Here is a 21,060-nt window from a genome sequence, read left to right on the forward strand (position 1 = left end):
ACATCGTATGTAGTTATGTTCCCAGCTCTCTACTTGGACAGGTTCCCAAAATGGTATGCTTATTAGTCAATGACTTGGGCCACTCTCTCACTCGTACAATTCAAAAGACAACCTTCACATATAGAAGTTCATAACTCACTCAGGATTGAGATCGAGTTACATATGTTTATCTTACGAAATATTAATATCTTCAGTCAACAATATTATAAAAAGTGATTAAAGGCTTGTTTGGTTCCCGATCCATATTATATTTTATATTTTTCGATTCATTGAATTCAATAAATATACGTTTGGCAGACAACCTGAATTTTGTTTCTAAAAACTGTTTTTGGATTCTGTAATCCAAACAGTGTAAATTTTGGAAACAACATTTTTATGTTTTATTTGTATCATTAATTTGAATTTTAAAATTTAAAATGCATAATTATATTAAATAAAGATAAAATCATTTTGAAATATAGTATGTCATGTTATAAACTCAATTAATTATTTTTTAGAAATTAAAATATGCATTAGGTATAAAAATAAAATTAGGTTAAATTCCAAATTTGTCCCTATGACTTGGATAAAGTAAGTCATTTTAAAATTTAGAATTTAGTTTTGATTGTTTAATATAACTTTATACATAGTCTCTATGATTTGTTAAATCCTCATAAATAGTCTATTATGAAACTTTTATCAAAACGTTGGGGGTAAATTCTAATTATAAATCAAAGTAAGCCTCTTATGTAAAAATCTATATTTGTAAATAATTTTGGCCCATTTTCAATATTTGATAATCCCTTTAAAAATATTAATTTTTAAATATACGAGAGTCTTTAGGTTATTGGGTTTGGGCCGGACTGGCCCCATGACGAGGGGGATTCAATTACGTCGCTCCATGTCATCAACTACTTCGGCGATAACGTATTTCCGATTCAGTCATCTTCAACCGGTCACGGCCACGGCCACGGCCACCTAGCTCTGCCACTGTGTCGTCCTACATGAAGAGCTCGTTCTGTGGCTCACTCGCTCTGTGTTTTCTTGCGAGTGCAACTACAGGGTGATTTTCTTCGACTCACTGAGTCATGAAGTGCCAGAGCGTAGCGTGCATATGGTCCGGCACGCCTCTGTCGCACAGAGTCACCGCCACAGCCGTGCTGAGCCGACCTCCGACTCTCTACACCGGCGGATCCGATGGCTCAATCATCTGGTGGAAATTATCAATCTCTGATTCCAGCACGGTAACTCGAGTAGCTATTAGCTATATTCAGCGTTCGATTATAATCTTTAGCTGATCATCTTTAGAAGGACGATTGACACTCATTAGGAAGTCTACATAGATCGCTCAACAGTTTTTTTGTTCTTAATATTTATTGCATTTAATTTTTTCTGGTTTGACATTATAATTCAGCTTATACTGGTCAGCTTGTGGTACTATCTTCTGTTTATGATAATTTATCTCGTTAATATGATCATGTAATTCGTCGCCGACTATTCTATGTCTGTTTTTCTAATCTGTTTCCAGAATGATATATTTGCTCCGTGGTTTGATTGTAAATCATGTAGCTCGATAATTACTTATCCTCTCGATAGGAAATTGAACCGGTTGCTGTATTGTGTGGCCATGCTGCGACCATAGCGGATATTGGCATTTGTTACCCTGTTATCTCGGGAACGGGTAAGACAGATATTTCAAGTAATGCCGAGGTGAACTCCACTTCAGAAAATTGTGGTGCACTAGTAAGTGCGTGTTCTGATGGTGTGCTGTGCATTTGGAGCAGGAGAAGTGGACATTGCAGGCGCAGAAGAAAACTACCTGCTTGGGTTGGGAGTCCATCTATGGTGCGTACGATTCCGTCAAAACCAAGATATGTATGCATTGGATGCCACTTTATTGATACTGCTCATTCGTCCGATAATCACTCAGTTGATTCTGCTGAAAGGATCGAGGTTTCAACTGACAGAGAATATCAACATAAAAAGCATTCCAAATGCTCTGTCGTTATTGTTGATACATATACTCTTACCATTGTTGAAACTGTTGTGCATGGAAATTTGTCTATTGGTTCCTTGAAGTATATGGCCATAGTCTCACCTTTAACGGGTGAGGGAAATTATTCAGCAGCTTTAGTTGATTCATTTGGTCGGCTGCAGATGATTTCATTATCTAAGGGATCTGACCAAGTGGATGAGGCGAGCTTTCACAATAATTCGCAAGTGGATATTCCTGTTTGGACTGAGGTTTTAAATGAGAGAGGCCAGGTTGTGTCAGTTGTGACTCAACACAATATCATTGCCTTTTTGTTGCCTGATCGTTGTGTGTTTAAGCTTTTACTCAGTGGTCTCGTGGTTGGAGAGGTTTCTTTTACGGATAGTATTTTTGGCATTAATCAAGCTCATGTTTCTGGAGCAATGTTTCTTGATGGTAGAGATGAATTGAATATCATGAATAACCAGGAATGCCATGAAACATTTGTCGAGAAATTTGCTGTGTGGAATTCTGTAGGTCATGCAGTTGTCTACATGATATCAATTACAAATAAGATATTTGAATACAAACCTCTTTATGAAATTCCTGCATCTTGTAATTCCTCAAAGGTGGGATTGTCAATATCTTTCAATCAACTAAATCAGCATTTCATCCGCATTGAATCACTTAGCTCTCAGATTGAAGAGCCTTTTCATTGGACTTCTAATATTGCAATCTGGTCACTACAAGAGAAACATCTTATACATGGAAAATTGTTGAAATGCAGAATGGTTGGTGAATCTAGTTCATTGACAGAATGGATTCCAGACGCTATTTGCCACAGTGAATTTGTAGGGAAATATGGTGTTGGATCTGGGTTGAAATCTGATTCTAGTTCTGAAAGTGTAAATGATTTATATTTTGGTGACTGTAACAATTTTGTACAGAAGGAACAAATAATATCTTCTTCTATGGTTATTTCTGATAGTTTATCTACTCCTTATGCAGTTGTTTATGGTTACTCTAGTGGTGATGTACAAATTTTAAAACTCGATTTGTTTCAAGGGTTGCCTTCTCATAAAGGAAGTCCACACTATGAAGTGAATCATCGTGTACCACAACTATATCTTTCAGGTCACACGGGACCTGTAATATGTTTGGCGGTTCATCGGTTGGTGAGCGAAAGTAACGGACAATTTCTATTATCTGGAAGCATGGATTGCACCATTCGAATCTGGGATCTTGAATCTGGGAATCTTGTCATGGTAATGCACCACCATGTGGCTCCTGTGAGGCAGATAATTCTTCCGCCTGCTCATACCGACCATCCTTGGAGTGATTGTTTTCTTTCAGTTGGTGAGGATTCTTGTGTTGCTCTTGCTTCCTTAAAGACTTTAAAGGTGGAGAGAATGTTTCCTGGACATCGCAACTATCCTGAAAAAGTTGTGTGGGATAGTCTAAGGGGTTATATTGCATGCATGTGCAGTAACCATTCCAGTACTTCTGATACTGTTGATATATTGTATATTTGGGATATTAAGACGGGTGCTCGCGAGCGGATTATTCCTGGGACAGCATCTCAGTCAATATTCGAGAATTTTTGTAAAGGAATTGGCAAGAGATTTTCTGGCTCTATTCTGAATGGAAATACCTCTGCTTCATCTCTACTCTATACAACAGTTGAAGATGGGAATCTTTCTGATTCTCTTTCAAGCTATGGTAAGTCCACTGATACATTGAAGGCAATGGCAGATTTGAGTAATAAGGTAGAATCACATACATCCAATGGACATGCTAGAAGACGGAAGTCTGCTAACTCATTTCTAAACTCTCTCTATAATTTTGAGAGTGGAAAGCATCCTATCAAGTGCTCTTGTCCATTCCCTGGGATTGTTACAATGAGCTTTGATCTTACAGCATTAATGTCTTTCAATCAGAAGTCTAGGCCATTAGCAAATAAAAGTAATCTTCAAGACACTGCAATTCCAAGGGATCAGCAAGCTAGGATGTCAAGTCCTAGTGCCAGGGATAAGAAAATGGACGATTCTTTGGTCCATGAAATTTCAACTGATTATAGTGAAGAGCTTAACTGGATTAGTTTGTATGAAGAATGTTTAATTCGGTTTAGCTTGTCCTTTTTGCACATATGGGGTGTAGACAGTGATCTCGACAATTTGCTAGTAACTGACATGAAATTGCAAAAACCAGAGGGCTTTATTGTGGCTTCTGGTTTGCAGGGGGATAAAGGTTCACTAACAGTGTCATTTCCTGGAATGAAAGCTGTTCTTGAGGTAGTCTGGATGATCTGTGTTGAATAATGGGACATTTTCACATTTTTTCCCTGCTATATATCTTCTGACCGACTGACCCTCAAAATTCAATTTCAGCTTTGGAAGTCATCCGCAGAATTTTGTGCTATGAGGTCACTCATGATTCTGTCTCTTGCTCAACACATGATTAGCTTGTTTCACTCAGGTTCATCTGCCAGCAGGTTAATGAAATTACAGCATAAGCAGTCTAGTAATTTAATATCTTATGAGCAAAAAAGTGTGCCCCAAATTTAAAATAGTAATTGCAACCCTGAATTCGGAAGTTATTTACCTGTCTATCGTTGTTCCTTTGGTTTAGTTACTACTTTACCTAATATATATATAGTACTACGAACGTGCCTGCAATCTTTAATATCTTGATAAGAAGCATTAGTAAGAACAAGACTCAAAGTACCATGAAATGGAGCTCTCTGAGAGGCCAACTCTCTGTTCCTTGAGCTTACTGTAGGAATAGAATACTCTGACGCTAAGTATTCCCTTCCTCAATGCTAGCGTATTAATACAGTAATTAAAACATGGACCCACTAATTAGCAGAAAGCACTTCCCTACTTAGTAGGCTTGCCCACTTCTCTCTTTGTGCATGTGAAATGGATCAGTGAGTTAAATGATTGCAAATATTGAGAAAAGTTAAAAGCCAGAAGCATCCATTTTGCAACTCCATATATAACTTTTCTAGGCTGTACAAGTTGTTTCCTCCTGTCATTTAAGTCAGATTGAGTTTATGAAAATGTTGCACTTAAAGCGAATATTCCATGCAAGTCTCTCCGCAGGTTTTATTAACTTACGTGGACCATCAAGATTTGTTCATATTTCACTCTGTTTCTCTTTCTTTGCAGTGCCCTGGCAGCTTTCTATATGAGGAATTTTGTGGACAAAGTTCCAGATATAAAGCCGCCTTTACTTCAGGTACATCTTTGCTTATTTTTCTCAATTTGTATGTTGACCTGAGGCACTTCATGACCTAATCCAGTCTTATAATTAGAAAAAGGTATTTAATTACTTTTGCGTGAAATTGCTGGAAGATCTGGAGACACATGTAGTTGAATTGGTGTACTTGTTGCTATGGTTAATTATTTACTTCTTCTCCAAGTTAATATATTTGGAGACCGATATTATATAAATAGAATATTTAGCAACTGAAAATTATATTATTGGGGTGACTGATGCATTTCTTTTTCCCGAAACAGCACTTTCATTCAAGTAGTAATTTATTTACCGATTTCCTGCCCACTACATAAAATGGTCCCAGTACATGTTAATTACAAAACAATTATCTAGGCTAGACCAAGGACACCCAATAGCTTAATTTAGAGAGGCAACAACTAAAGGCCTGTAATGGAAATTTTTACCCCTGTTATTCAAAGAACGACAAGAATCCACTTGGATTAACAAAAGAACTTTCCTTCCTCAAACAGAAGAAAAGGGTGTCACCGAAAACATGAAGGTATGTCAAGTGAATGGACTCCTTCCCCACGTTAAAACCCTCCACCACACCACCTCTCAACCAACAAAAACAAGTCTACTTGAACGTCCATCACAAAATGGTCGTCTTTTTAGGGATTTTTGATCCTTTTTTGGAATGGATTTGGTACTATCTACAGTTTGTATGGTATAAAGTATTTAACTCTGTTAGCCTTATCTTTCTTAGGAATAGGCACGTGTAGGTCTCACTCATCATAAGGTCAATGATGCCTCTCTTACAAAACTTAGTGAAGAATTTCCAAAGCTTGTCTTTAGTGTACTCCCAATTAAATTAAAAAAGGCGATAGTAAATCCATCAAGTCTAGGGGGACTTGTTCCTATCAAAGCCAAAAACCTCTTTACGAATTTCTGTTTGGGTAAAAGGGGCCTCCAAGCCTTTCCCCTCTCTTTCCTAAATGGGACTCAATTCTAAACCATTATTGATCTAGAGGTCAAAGGAGGGGTATAAAGGTTGGATAAATAAACCAACATAGTTAGATTTTGATCCTTAAGGGAGGTAACGTTTTCAACCTAATCGATCGCCCCTTTCTTTATTCATTGCCTCCTTTTCCATCTTCATTTGCCACGAGATCTGTCTTCTTATAGTGAAGGTTGTGGTTGTTTGGTTTTATAAATTATGGAATGTATTATCATCTCTCTCAGTCTTTCAGCTATAACATTAGCTAACATTTTATAGACTGTGGTTATTAAACTGATCGACCTAAAATCTTTCATCTGAATTGCTTTTTTCCTTTTTCTGAGACCAAATCATCGTTGAGATGCTAATCCATAAGTAAATCTTGCAGCATTTTTATTGTGTCATTGATGATGTTCCAACCTTTTTTTAAAGGACCAAGAAGAAATGGTCTTCTTTTCGTTTTGTATTCATTTTGTAGAAAAGTCTCTCTATTTAATTATTATTACCTTATCTTTTCTTTTTAAAAAGATACCAAAAATTTCAAAATTTTTAATTTAGCAAATAAAAAGAGACTAATGCTCCAAAATACAAAGAAACAAACCAAAGAAACCGCTTCAAATAGAGTCACAAAAACTATAAAAGAAAATATTAGGGTAACAAGAAACGTAACTAGAAAAGAACAATAAAGCTCATCCAATTCCTATTTATGTTGTCATGGATGGAAAAACCCTTGAAACTTTCTAAAAGAGAGCACCAGGTCATTGAATGAGTTGAATCATAACACTATGTGAATGAGAAGGACCTGAAATATAGCTGATTTCGTTCCATCTATAACTCAGATGGGAGGCCTTTGATTGCATTAGGATGTAGTCCACGATAAATATGTAGTTGCTATTTAAACTCAATAAAGGACCGTACAGAGCTACAATATGCTGTCTCTAAGGTGATCTGTAAAGACCCAAGTGAAGCCAAACATATGAAATAAATTAAATCAGCATCGCCAAGAGTAAGAGCACATGAAGAAAATATGGTATAGACATTGGCCATCATCCCAACATAAAGAACAAATCCATTTTTTTTGAATAAACGACTTTCATTGAGAAAAAATGAAAAAGTACAAAGGCATGCAAAAAACCAAACCTGCATAAATCCCTATAGAAAGGGTTTACAACTAAGTAAGATATTACCTAGGGAATAATTACAAAAAGTTCGAAACCGAAGTTTAAAGAGAGATGTGGAACCTCACCAAGGACTAAATCTTCCAAGGATCCCTTTCCGCACTTCTAAACACTATGTTGTTCCTCTCCCCACCAAAGGTTCCACAATAGGGCACACCCCCCTACAAATCACAAAAAACGCCCTTTCTCTCTGAAAAGCGGATGGAGGAGGAGCTCCTCAATCATTGAACAAACATCTCTCTGGTGAGCTAGCACGACATCAAACTCCTGAAGAAGCCATTCCACATAGACCTTGCAAACTGACACCCCAGGGAAGGTGATCCAGGTTTTTTCCCATCTTCCGAAAAATGATACAACAAAAAGAGCCCAACAAAGGCATCTTTCTCACAAGCCTATCCAACGTACACTTGCCAAGAAAAGAACTTAACTTTATTTGGAATCTTAATCTTCCATAAAACATTAAAGACCAACTCAGAAGGAGGAGAGGGGTCCAATAAAATCAGACTAAGAGAATCTCTCTAAAGGATTAGGCCTCCAAACACCAATATCCGTCTCCATCTCGAAAAGTTGAAACCCTCGATAGAGTAAGAAGAGAGGGTCAGCTTCGTCGTTTCCTTATTGAACAAGACAGAGTTCCCCTACCAAACTAGAAAATCAGACCCATGAAGGTTTTTAAAGGAGGACAGGTGATAGAATCGAGGAAATGTAGAGGGGAGGGGTTTATCTCTCACCCAATGATCTTCCTAGAAATACTTCTCCTTCCTTTCCCCCATAACACAAAAAATAAGATGGGAGCTTAAAAGAACTATCTTTCTCAGATTTCGATGCATGTCTTTATTTAACCCCTTTCGCCACCGATGGATAATGATATCTCTAATAACTCCAATTCCTCAATCAACTGATTAAGAATACGCATTCCTTTGGTCTGGTTCCTTCTTGGTTGTCGTCTATCAAGTAATATTGAAGTCTCCTCCAATGTACTAAGGGTCTTTAACATATAAAAATAATGAGCTTAGTTCTTCGCATAAAAAATTCCTTTCCTGATAGTCACTTGGACTACAGACATTGGTAATTTAACATTGCTATGCTTGCTTTGTTAAAATGAGTTATTTATTTATTTATTATTATTATTATTATTATTTTTTGCAAAGGATAAAGAAAAGAAAGAATAGCCACCCTTAATAAGTTCCTGAACTTGAATCTAGTTTTCATCCCACCAGATCTTCCCCATGCTTCCACATTAACCCAATTAATGGCATTAGAACTCCAAATGGACTTAATGAATCGAAGATCAAAATCAGGCCACTTTGTCTCCTGTAATAGTGCCAAATCTGGACAATGTGTCAAAAAAACATTTTCCGTGCTACCTTTTTTGAAATGTCCCCAAGGCCACGAAGTTCTAAGAAATGATCTTCATGAGTAAATTGGAGCTTTGAAACAAAAATTCCTTTATGTCCGAGGAAACTATTTTCAATTTTTTTTTCCTTTTTGGGTAAAAGAAACATTTAATTGATAAATGAAATTAGGGGAAATCCCAAACACCTAAAGGAGATTACAAAAGAGATTGACAATTATTGACTAAGAAAAATAAGGTATAATGAGTGAAAGGATGCTTAGTTATGCACCAAGAAAAAGCAGTAGACAAAACCAACTCCATAAAAAAAACAATTGAAAGTAGTTTCAAATCAAGAGTTTCAGAACCAATACTTTCTAAACCCTTAAAATAGGCACCAATTGCTTCAAATGTAATTCAACGCCAATAAATCTAAGGGAAGATTCTTAACTGGAATACAGCCCCCAGATACTTGTGTAAGGTGAGGATGACTGTCAATTTTCCTATTCCACTTTTCAAAGAAAAGATGAAAATCATCAAAGGCCATCCATTTATAAGGAGAAGCTTTAAACTGTTCTAATTTGCAATTAGCAATTTTGATCAGTGCTTTATCAGCAAAAATGGATTAATAACAACCTTGGTCTTGAACCAAGATTCCTAGAATTAGCAATCTTCTTCCGATCATTTTACACAAATAATCTTGATAACACCCATAATTCCTTAAAATCCAATAAGAACCTCGGAATGTTGTAACTGGTTGATTGACAACTGCTATAACTGTGAGAAAATGGCTTGTGATTGATGTAAATAATAAGCAAAAGATGATGTGTGAGCACAAGTTTGATCACCTATTGCATCAACCCAAGTGTAGATTGGCGCAATAGCAAGTAGTACTCAGGATATTCTGAGCTCAAATCCTCAGGGACACTGTGCTTATAAACGATGCTCTTTCTAAAATCACCAATTGACCCAAAAACATAACCTGGTCATGATAGAACAAACTTTAAGATGAGAGAATAATATAAGAAGAATTAGAGGAATCTAAAGCTGCAGGAATTTCTTTGTGATGCTGCAACTTCTGATCTTCAGGAGGAATTTCTTCTTCCTGAGGAGTCTCCATTTTTCAATGAGGGAATTTTCTCTCTTTTAGATAGTCCTTTTGTTTGCCAACCCCTTCCTTAGTAATGGCTCCTCTCCTTTTATAGGCCAGCGAAAATATCTTATTTGGGGCCACTCACTCGCTTGGGGACAAGCTATCAAAAACTTGTGCCAAACAATTAGATCACGTCGCAATTGTTTGTGGTGTTATTGTGCTCAAATGATCTCGGAAAAATTCACAAGTTTTCTTCTAAAAAGTTCAAGTATAAACTTATTAGAAGGTAGTCTCGGCGAGGATCGAGGTCGAACACGGGGATTATTTAAGAGAAATTCCACTAATTACGCAATGATTCTATATTCAGATTAACAAAAGGTTTTGTCATTAATTGGAAAGGTGTATGTGTTATCATGCATCAAACTTAAAAGAAACTAATAGAATAATAACCTTTCTGAGATGCGATGGAATGAGTATGTGCATTGTGAGCTATGGTTTGAATCGTGAATAAAAAGAAATGTGGAGAAAAGAAGGGGGTTGAAGATGAGTATCATCAATTTGTCGAACCTAATAGCAAGTTTCCGTTCATGTTCATAACCTCAAATGGACTCTACCTCTCGGTGACTTAGCCACATATGTCATGTCTTCATGATGCATGCCGTAGGTTATTTGAACGTAAGGTTGTATTTATCTCTAGATACACTACTTACTCGGCTTAGTGAGATCCACAGTTACTTGCTCTCTCGAGTAGTTAATTTTACCACTTGGTTCGATTAGCTAGATGGAATCCAGAGTTGGAGTTAAACTTGCACTAAGCAAATGAACATTCATTTACCGTTAAACTTGCCAGAATGATGCTAGACTCACCCCAACCCTCTAAAGATTTAGCTACTCATGGTGTGGGAAAAAGTAAAAATGAAGGAGATGAAGATGGAAGTCATGATGTATATTACATGTAAAGATGAGTTTGTTACAATATAAGAAAAATACAGATATAAAAACTGAATAAAAAGAGGAAGAAGATGGATGGAGTGAGGTTCAGTCGCCGACAACAATCTCTTGCTTCCCATTGAGCTGTATTGATAATGTTGTTGCACAATGAGGCGGATGCGGTGAACGAGCGAAGATAAGGGCTCTCTCGAGCTCTTCTCTCCGGCGACAATGGCGAGAATGGTGGTTCTCGAGGAAGATCTCCTCAAGAATGGGATGAATGTTCTTCATCGAATTAGGGTCTTGGAAATTTCTCAACGTGTGTCCAAATGTTTTTCTCTCTTTCAGGGCCACCATATATAGAAGGATGTGGGACCATTCTGCCACTTAGGGTTGTAGTAGGCGTGCTAGATAGCTTTTTTGCATTGATGCTGAAATTGTCGGCGGTCCCCTCTTATGCGTTTGATGTTCCTTTGCCGCAAGTGTTTGTTATATTGCATGATGATTCCCACACATGGCTTTCTCGTTTGATTTCATCTGTATTCCTGCATAATTAGTTGATTAGTGGTGTAATTTTCATGAACTCTATATTTTAACTCAATGATGAATTTTTACAACCCAATAATTTTCATAAACTCTATATTTTCAAGAATGAATTTTTACAACCCAAGAACGTTTAAGGCTCGAAATTACTCTTTTAGTTTTGAAACACGACCAAAAAGGTTGATTCCTATTCAAGAAAATCAAAGAAACAGTCCTATACTTATCATGAGATGGAAATATACAAGAACCTAATAGATTGACTACTTTGATCCTATAGCATTGGAGAATATAAAAAAAATAGCAAAAAAACTCCAATATTAATTGGGAAAAATATCTAAGTGTAGATCATTTTTTTGGGGAAAGGAAACAAGTCTCTTTAATCATTTAGATAATGAAATGAGACAAATGCTCAATGTACAAGAGATATGATAAAGGAAGGACTTAGGATCAGAAGGTGCACTCGGGCATCTCAACTAGGTCGACACCCTCTTAGCACCACTATCATCTCCAAGAAGAATGATAAAAATTGTGGACTTAATCAATACAATACAGTCCAGACATATAAGATCATAAAGCAAGAAACTTAAGACTTGAGATAACTTTAATTCAAATGAAAAGGGTATTTCAAAATAAAATGCTAAAAGAAGAAGCTACTGCCATCTGAGAAAATTGCAACCAGCCCTGATTCCTAGAGACAGCCATATGAGGCAGCAACATTAGTGCTCCGGGGAGAGGAAAGCGCGCCAATTCAAGCTAATATCTTGGCTGGAGTAGTCCGCAAAAGCCTTGGAGAGTGAGCTCCACATGGATGCATGCAAACGAGCTGTCTCAAATCTGGAAAACCAAGGAGTTTCCTTGTCATGGAAAACTTTTTGGTTTCTTCCAAACCATAAATCTTCCAGCATTGCCTTTACTGCATTATTCCACAGGATTTTCTGGTTTTTCTTGAGTTTTGGTCCCACCAAAATCTGCAAAATGTTGTCTCTGAATATTCTTCCAAAAGCCCACCTGATATTGAACAATTTGAATAGCGAATGCCAACAATTTTGAGCATAGCAGTAGTAAAAAAGAAGGTGCTGAAGGTCTTCCCAATCTCCTTTACACAGTGCACATATATTTGGAGATAAATAATGGAGGGCGGCTTCTTTTGCAAGACATTGGAGTAGTTGAGAGTTCCAAATAACATTATCCATATGACAATATTGATTTGCTGGTGGGGCTTTTGGACTTCCATAACACACCTTCCTTAAAGGTTTATCAATTGGTGAAGCCGTGGAAAGATGGGTGACTAGTGATTTGACCGTGAAGGTGCCGTTTGCTTCTAGGGACCATGAACGCTTATCATTACAATTATTAATTCATTCGCAAGATTTCTTGATTCCATATACCGAAGAAAAATCAAAGGAATCACAGTTGGAAACTTTTCAAATAGAAAATCTCGAAGATAAAATTGGAAAAAAATCTTGTTGAGACCCGTGTAGCCAACAGAGGTGATTGGGCAAAAAATCATGCGAACAAAGTAGAAGAAAAAGAAGAATTTGAAGATGTTGATTTGAAAGTAGTCTTGAGTGAAGAAGAGAAATCTAACGAAGAAGATGGAAAAGAGGTATTGAACATCGAAACTCTAAACGTTGAGGTGGAAATAAAAAATCGAGCAAGAACGACACACTGATTGTGTTGGAAATCGATTACCACAACGTTAAAGTACTTGAAGCAAATGATTAAGAAGATATGATTCTTGAAGGGGTTTTATTTATTTATTTATTACTATTATTATTATTTTTCTAGAAGTCAATTCTTTTGTGATTGATCCTATGATTACAGTTTTGAATGAGCTTGATAGAAACACCTTTTTTGGGTTTATGGCTGATGGAAAAGTTCATCTTTTTGTGGCAATATTGGATTTTCTATCTCAGATTTACTTCCTTAATCGGAATAATTTTGTTCAAAACTTAGAAGGTTGGTTTGGCCATATGGCATGAACAAGTTTATTTTATTCCTTGATTGTTTTATTTTTTCTGTTTAAAACTCGAGGATGAGTTTTCTTTTTGGAGGGGTAGAATGATGTAAAAGAAGAATAGGGTTACTTGGGTTTATTAGGTAATATTCTAGGTCAATTTCGTTTCTATCTCCACCAGTAATAAAACTCTATAAATGTAAGTTTTTCCCTCTCGTTTGAAACAATTATTATCACTTTAATAAAATATTCACAAGCTTAATTTTTGGAAGATTATTTCTTGAGGTTACTTAGGCCACATAAAAAATAGAGGACTGAAAACCGTTTTTGTCTTTCACAATGTCTGCATAGCTCTTAACATTCCCTTTTTGCTTTGAAAAGGCCGGTAAAAATGAATGTTGAAGCGTAGCCTTCTATTTTTGGAACGAAAATATCGACGAAGAGTCTTGTTGTTTCAAAGATTTTTCAGACACCATTTTCTTTGAAAAACAACTTATCATTTTCTTCGGAAGATTTCTCATTGTCTCATGTGTTTTGCTCGTCTGAAGTTGACTAGTCTCAAAGCCTCATCTTGTTGCACTCTTTTCCATCAATTTGTTGGGTCCTTTATTCACATTTTATGTATTAGTTAGGATGCTTATTTTTTTTCTCTATCGATATTCTCTTGGTTTGCTTTCTCTTATCTTCCTCTGGGAATGATGTACGTTGAGTATTAGTCTCTTTCATTTCATCAATGCACAATCTTGTTTCCTTCTTTAAAGAAAAAACTATTGATCATTCCCAAAAAAGAATACCATCCCTTCTCAAATCCCCCAATGGTACATGAATAAACTTTCTTCACCCCCCCGAAGAAGGCCAAATGACCCGATGCATTATCCAACCAGAGATAGAACGAAATTTTGGTAAGGGGTGTTGCTCCAGAATCATCACACCATTCTTTAGAAAAAAAAATGGTTACTAGGAGCTTAAGTTCAAAAATAGATTACTCAAACCACTGCAAGTGAGATATAGAAAGGGGTAGAACATAAAGTGGCAACATTTTCCATGGAAGAAGTCCCAGCTTCGAATGAGCAGTGAACTTTACAGCTTTCGAACTCCATTTCAACAAAACACAACAAACGGAAAGGACAAGGAACTTTAAGCTAGAAAAAAGATAGTAGGAGAAAAAGAAGAATCTCTGAAGAAAACTTGCTGACCGGAGAAAACTGAAAAACTGAAGGGGGAGCTATGACGGCAAAGGATGTCGATGAAGAGAGATGAGAGAGGAGAGAGCATACTTACCTTCTCTCTCTCTCTCTCTGTCAGACAATAAAAGCATCAATCTCATTGACTGTGATGGTTGAACGGTAACCAAAGGAAAGCTGTTCTTATGTAAAACCAATAATTACCTTATCTTCTGACTAGAAACTATTGTGGCTGCGGCAATGTTTAGTTTATATATTCATTGGTAAGAATTTCAAGTGCTAATAAGTGATGCACTGATGCAGTATCATACTCAACTTTCTAAAGAAATTTTAGCTTGGAAGAGGACATAGATAAATACGTTCTGGTTTAAGGTGCTAAATCAAAACATATTTTATTGCATTAGATGATGGTGAATAGGATATTGCATACACAATAAAATTAAAATTTCGTAATGTTACACTGGCATATTATCATGAAACTCTTTAATATATCATGCTTGCTGGCTTGACAATAATAAACCATGGAGACATGCGTCTTGGGTTAAATGTTCTTAATGTAACATCTGTTGTTGTTGGCCTGTTCATAAGACATGGTGGAGACAATAAAATTGGAACTTTGATCTGGTTTTCTGACGTTACAATTTGTAGTGTCCTTGTTTTACTTAATTCTGATCTCTCTTTATAGCAAAAAATTGATCAACGAATGTAAGATGCAAATATCAAGTCTGAAGTCAACTGAATCTGAAATAATTAAAACTTTTTGAAATGTAAATTTGTTTTGATAATTTAAACATTCATCAACTGGAACAGAAATAATTAAATTATTTGAACTGTAAATTTGTTTTGATAATTTAAACATTCATCATGATTGCTTATATATTTTTCAGCTTTTAGTGAGCTTCTGGCAAGATGAAAGTGAACACGTACGTATGGCTGCTCGTTCTTTGTTCCATTGTGCAGCTTCACGTGCAATTCCACTATCACTAAGAGGTGGAAGATCAACCGAGCATGGAATTTCAAGTGAAATTGGAGATAGTGACACTGAACTTGATTGTTTGAGTGAGAATTCTGATTACATAATATCATCAGGCTGCATTCCAAGAAGTGAAGATGTTTCTCAGGTTGAGGAACTCAACATCCGCACCTGGTTGGAATCTTATGAAATGCACGATTGGATTTCTTGTGTAGGGGGAACGAGCCAAGATGCAATGACTTCTCATATTATAGTTGCAGCAGCACTAGCCATTTGGTATCGCAGTCTTGTGAAGAAAAGCCTTCCAATGCTGGTTGTCCATCCATTAGTGAAGTTGGTGAAGTCCATGAACGAGAAATACAGTTCCACTGCTGCAGAGCTCCTGGCAGAAGGTATGGAGAGCTCATGGAAGACTTGTCTGGGTAATGAAATTCCTCATCTCATTGAAGATGTATTGCTCCAGCTGGAATATGTGAGTGGTCCGTCTGCAAATCAGTTAGTTCAAAATTCATCCCTTTCAATGGGCATTCGGGAAACTTTGGTTGAAGTTCTTCTCCCAAATCTAGCAATGGCTGATATACCAGGATTCTTGACAGTAATAGAGAGCCAAATTTGGTCTACTGCATCTGATTCACCTGTTCATCTGGTGTCACTTAAGACACTGATCAGGGTTGTGCGTGGTTGTCCTAGAAACCTGGCGCCATATCTTGACAAGGTTGGTTCTAAGTTTATATTTTAATTGCATTGAGATTATTTTCTGTGCATTTTCTTGAAGGTTTGTACATACTGGTTTAGCATGATGGACACTTCAGCTCTAAGTTATTGTTTTGGTGTCTTAAGGTGACCTGAACGACTTTGGTCACTTCAAAGCATCACTCTCTATAGAAAAATAAAATCCATGTTTGCCAATAAGAAATAGATGATGCTTTCAGAGATGAGTGGTTGAAGAGAGGAAAAAAAAATAAAAAATCCTACTTTCAGAAGATAAATTTACTGAATGAGAGAATGTGCATTCTTTTTTGGAGGGGGACAGGGTGGCCTTCCAAATTTCAATGTTAAATTCAATAATCATCTGTCAGGAATGTAGGAATTTGTTTACCACGGATGGTAATTTAAAGACAATGTACTTTGTTTGACCTTGTTGTACCTAACTACTTTTGGTTCCACAATCCTTGCCATTGAGATCTCATCTCATTTAGTACTGCAGGCTGTTAACTTTATTTTGCAAATCATGGACCCCAGCAACTCGGTCATGCGCAAAACTTGTTATCAGAGCTCGATGGCTGCTCTAAAGGAAGTGGTGCATGTATTTCCAATGGTATCATTAAATGATTCATGGACCAGATTGGCAGTTGGTGATGTTATTGGAGAGATTAACAGTGCTAGCATTCGTGTATATGATCTACAAAGGTCAGAGCTAACATGTATATTCTTTTCTTGGGTCTAATTTTGCAGTTGATCCTGCACATTCATATAGGCCTATGACATAAATGCTATTTAGTATCAATCTGTTGATTTTATTATTATTCCTACCATTCTTTACAGGAATAAAAATTAAAAAAGAATATTTATTTAATAATAAAAACAAGGTGCCACATAACTTTCTATTAGTAATTAACGAAAAACTTCTTAGAACTCAAGGACACAGTTGTACAACCTATAGAACAGATCCAAATACGGGTGTTCATCGGTAGGCGGGTCGATTTTGGGTGAAACTCGACGCTAGCCACCAATATGTCGGTTTCAGTTGGTTGGTAGTAGATGGTTTCAGGATGATTCATCATTGATTGACCAAATACATGGTCGGTTGGTCAATCTTGTCGGTTTTGGTGGTTTAGGGATGCTAAAGAGGGAGATGAGGGAAAACACTGAGCATAAAGAAGAGATATAGAGAAGAAGGAGAGAAAGGGAGAAGGAAGAAGGGGAAACTTATTGCCAGCGAAGAAAGAGTGACCAAAGGAAGAGAGTGCCGCTAGCAAGCTGAGGAGGAGAAAGAGAGGAAAAGATATGTCGACGACTCTCGTTGAGGAGGAGAAAGAGGAAAAAAATGAGAAAAAAAAGTGTGAAAGGAGATGAAATTGATGTACAGAGAATTTTCCGTCGCTTGCAAACCTCAACTAATCAAATAATATTTATAATCTCACGAACTAACAATTTATACTACTGAGTAGCACAAGTCGCAAGTTCGGGTCGAACCACAGTGAAGTACAGAAGATTAGTCCTTCAAAGCCCATTTTCAGTTAAAGCAGTAATTGGGGGAAGGGTCGTATGGAGTGGATAATCGAAACTGCAAGAAAATAAAGGATAGAAATGCAATTAATCAAGACGTCTTAGTTCAGAGAAATAGAGTCACCCAATGCAATTTAAATCATTGAATTATCGATATATGCCTTAGCCTTCTTGCCTATGCCCAGTCCAATTGATTGGACATCCAACCAATGGTCCTAAATACCTAATTAGCTAAGCATGCTTAGATGAATCCATACTAAACATAATTAACTAACCGCATTATGCTCTAGGGACTATGCTGGGATGAACATTTAATTTTCATTGTCTAATTAAATATTCAATACGGTTTCCCCTAGGTCAATAGGACAATACTTTTTTTTTTTTGTTTTTTTTTTTGAAAGGGAAACGGCCTTTATTATTCATTAAAGTAGAGTACAGGAGATGTGTACTTGAAAATAAAGGCAAAAGACAACCAAAACCAAAACCAAAGGATCAGCAGGCGCCCCCGTGCATCTCAACTAGGTTGACACCCCCTTAGCGCCCTCATCATATCCAACATTACAGCGGGAACCTTATAAAGCTCTACCAATAAGGTTAAGAACTATGAAACGAGAACTTACAGAAGCTTATCAAACTGTAGCTACAAAACTCCGAGAACAAAACAAATACAACAAATACAACAAAAGTGAAAAATACTGAAAACTCGAACACAAGAATTTAAAGAGCCGTCCACTGACTTCTGAAACTAGTTTTCCAGTTGAATGAATGCCTTCCAGTTTAAACTTATATCTTGTAGGGAGTAAGCTTCAAAACATTTAGAAAGGGAGCACCAAAGAGAAGCATTAAGCTTTGCCGCCTCAAATCGAGCAAACCAAGGAGTTTCCTTATCATTGAACACTCTTTGGTTCCTTTCAAACCAAATATCAGCCAACAGTGTTTTTGTTCCATTAATCCATAGTAAATTTGAACTTTTCTTGAGGGATGGTCCAGAAAGTAGCTGCTGTACCTTGCTTTTGAAGGTGCTGTCGAAGACCCAAGAAGTGGTGAAGCATTTGAAAAGTGCTCTCCAGCAATTTGTGGCGAAAATACAATCAAAGAAAAGGTGTTGAAGGTCTTCCTCGGCTGATTTGCAGAGGACACACCAATTGAGGGAAATATAAAGGGAAGGCAGCTTCTATTGTAACACAGAGGAGCAATTAAGAGCTTCGAAAAGCATTATCCACACTGTTATATTAACTCGCCTAGGGCTGCTGGATTTCCATAGAGCTTTTTGAAGGCAAGGTAAGAGTGGTGAGGCCAAGGAGAGGTGGTTTACCAGTGATTTAACTGAGAAGGAGCCATTAACTTATAGGGACCAAGTGCGAGAATCTTGTCTAATATTAACTTCTTTCTTGACCACCAAGGTTAACAAATTTTGGAACTCTAAAATCTCTTCTTTCTTTAATAATCTTCTGAAGTTGATGGACCATGAAGAAGTATGAAAATCCCAATGGTTTGAGACTGAACTGTTTGGGTTGGTGGATAAACCAAACAAGGTAGGGAATCTGTCTTTAAGAGGAGTATACTCCAGCCAAGGATCTTGCCAAAACGAAATTCTGTTTCCATTTCCCAACTTAAAGGCTGCCAATACTTCCACTTTCATCCATGCTCTTGAGATGCTGATCCAAGGGCTGCGAAGGCTACAATGTACCTTACCGGAAGTGTGCCATCCAAAGAGGCTGCTGCCATGAATACTCGTGATAACTTGTCTCCACAAGGAGTTTTGTTCTTGCATAAACGGGCAGCCCCATTTGGCTAAAAGGGCAAGTTCCTAGCCTTCAGACCTCCCAGCCCAAGTCGATAAGTGGTTTATCTTACCACCTTCGTGACCTTCCCAGAAGAAATTTCTTATGATTCTTTCTAAGGCTGAAACCGCTTTTTCAGGCAATAGAAAGGAGGACATGTAATAAATTGGTAGATTAGAGAGGACTGATTTGCAAAGAGTAGCTCTTCCTCCCCTTGATAAATTATATCTTCTCCACTTATCAAGTTTCTTCTGCACCTTGTCAATAACCGGCTGCCAAAACTCCACTTTTTTTGGATGCCCACCTAAGGGGAGGCCCAAATATAAGAAAGGAAGGTGTGCTAGTTGACAATTCAGCCTTGATGCTACTGCCCTCAACTTGTTTTCTTCTATATTTTTCCCACATATGGCAGATTTTTTTCCAATTAACCTTCTGCCCGGAACACCACTCAAAAAGTGCAATGGATTTTCTAAGAATATCTAGCATGTCATCTTCATATTTGCAAAATAGCAAAGTATTATCAGTAAATTAAAGAATGGAGATCTGAACTTTGTCTTTTCCAACCACAAAGCCTTCATACAAGCCTCTTTCCCGGGTTCTATCAACCAACACACTTAGTAGATCATTAACCAAAAGGAAAAGAAAGGGAGAGAGGGGGTCCCCTTGTCTAATTCCCCTTGTGGCTTTAATTCTACCTCTTGGTCTTCCATTTATGAAGATGGAGAACATTGGATTAGAAATACAACCCATAATCCAAGAAATCCATTTGGGGTGGAAGTTTCTTCCATGAAGGATTTTTTCAAGAAACTCCCAATCTACTCTATCAAAGGCTTTTTCAAGATCGAGTTTTAGAATCCAACCTTTTCTCTTCTTGCTTCTATAGTCTTTTACTGCCTTGTTTGCTATTAGAATCGGGTCAAGGATTTTCCTACCTTCAATTAATGCACTTTGAGTTGGGCCTATTAAGCTAGGCATGATTTTTTTAAGTCTTTTCGCAAGAATTTTGGCTATAATCTTATAGACTATAGTTGATAAACTGATGGGTTTGAAGTCTTTCACTGAGACTGCCTCTGCCTTCTTTTAGATTAGGCAAATGAAGTTTTCTTTAACACATGAATTGAGCTTTCCATTGTGTTAAAACTCATAAAAAATGCCCTTAAGATTGTCTTTTAGTAAATTCCAGAATTTTAGTATAAATTCTATGGTAAAGCCATCCGGACCTGGTGCTTTGTTTCTTCCCAACGTCTTTATTGCTTCCTTAATTTCTGCTAGGTTAAATCTGGTTACCAGCTGACCATTTTGTTCGGTAGAGACCCTTGTCCATTCCAAATTCTGAGGGAATGATCGAGAACCCGGGCATTTTGAGTAAAGACTGGTATAGAACCCCAAGATTAAAGCTTCTACTTCTCTGAATGACTTTGTTGGAACTCCGTGATCATTAATCAACTCGGTAATTAAAATTTTTCTTTTTTTGGCTGCAAGGAATTGATGGAAAAAGGCTGTATTCTCATCCCCCAATTGTAGCCATTTCAGCTTACTTTTTTGTATAAGATCTCTTTCCTCTGAAGGACAATACTGTTTATTACAGACAACAAATAGGTAAGCCTATCTAACCTATTGCTTCTCAAGGATTAACCCACAATTATATGTCACATATTGCAAGTTAATTCAAAAGCATTCAAATCGCACAATAAA

At 37.0% G+C, this 21,060-nt stretch overlaps 1 protein-coding gene across 2 annotated transcripts in view; it reads left to right on the forward strand.

Annotated features, from left to right (window-relative positions):
* The first annotated feature begins 831 nt into the window (after positions 1–831).
* LOC120070207 overlaps positions 832–21,060 on the forward strand; it is a 39,642-nt gene continuing 19,413 nt past the window's right edge. Inside the window, exons 1-7 of one of the 2 annotated variants that reach the window (XM_039022075.1) lie at positions 1,167–1,223; positions 1,576–1,660; positions 1,764–4,242; positions 4,339–4,442; positions 5,119–5,188; positions 15,267–16,067; positions 16,560–16,762. In XM_039022075.1, the coding sequence (XP_038878003.1) occupies positions 1,822–4,242; positions 4,339–4,442; positions 5,119–5,188; positions 15,267–16,067; positions 16,560–16,762 (3,599 nt within the window). In that variant the 5' untranslated portion in view covers positions 1,167–1,223; positions 1,576–1,660; positions 1,764–1,821. Of the gene's footprint in view, positions 1,224–1,575; positions 4,243–4,338; positions 4,443–5,118; positions 5,189–15,266; positions 16,068–16,559; positions 16,763–21,060 lie in introns of both variants that reach the window. The other variant, XM_039022074.1, reaches the window with a different exon arrangement.

The sequence above is a fragment of the Benincasa hispida genome, chromosome 1 (genome assembly GCF_009727055.1).
Source record: "Benincasa hispida cultivar B227 chromosome 1, ASM972705v1, whole genome shotgun sequence".
NCBI classification, from domain to species: domain Eukaryota; kingdom Viridiplantae; phylum Streptophyta; class Magnoliopsida; order Cucurbitales; family Cucurbitaceae; genus Benincasa; species Benincasa hispida.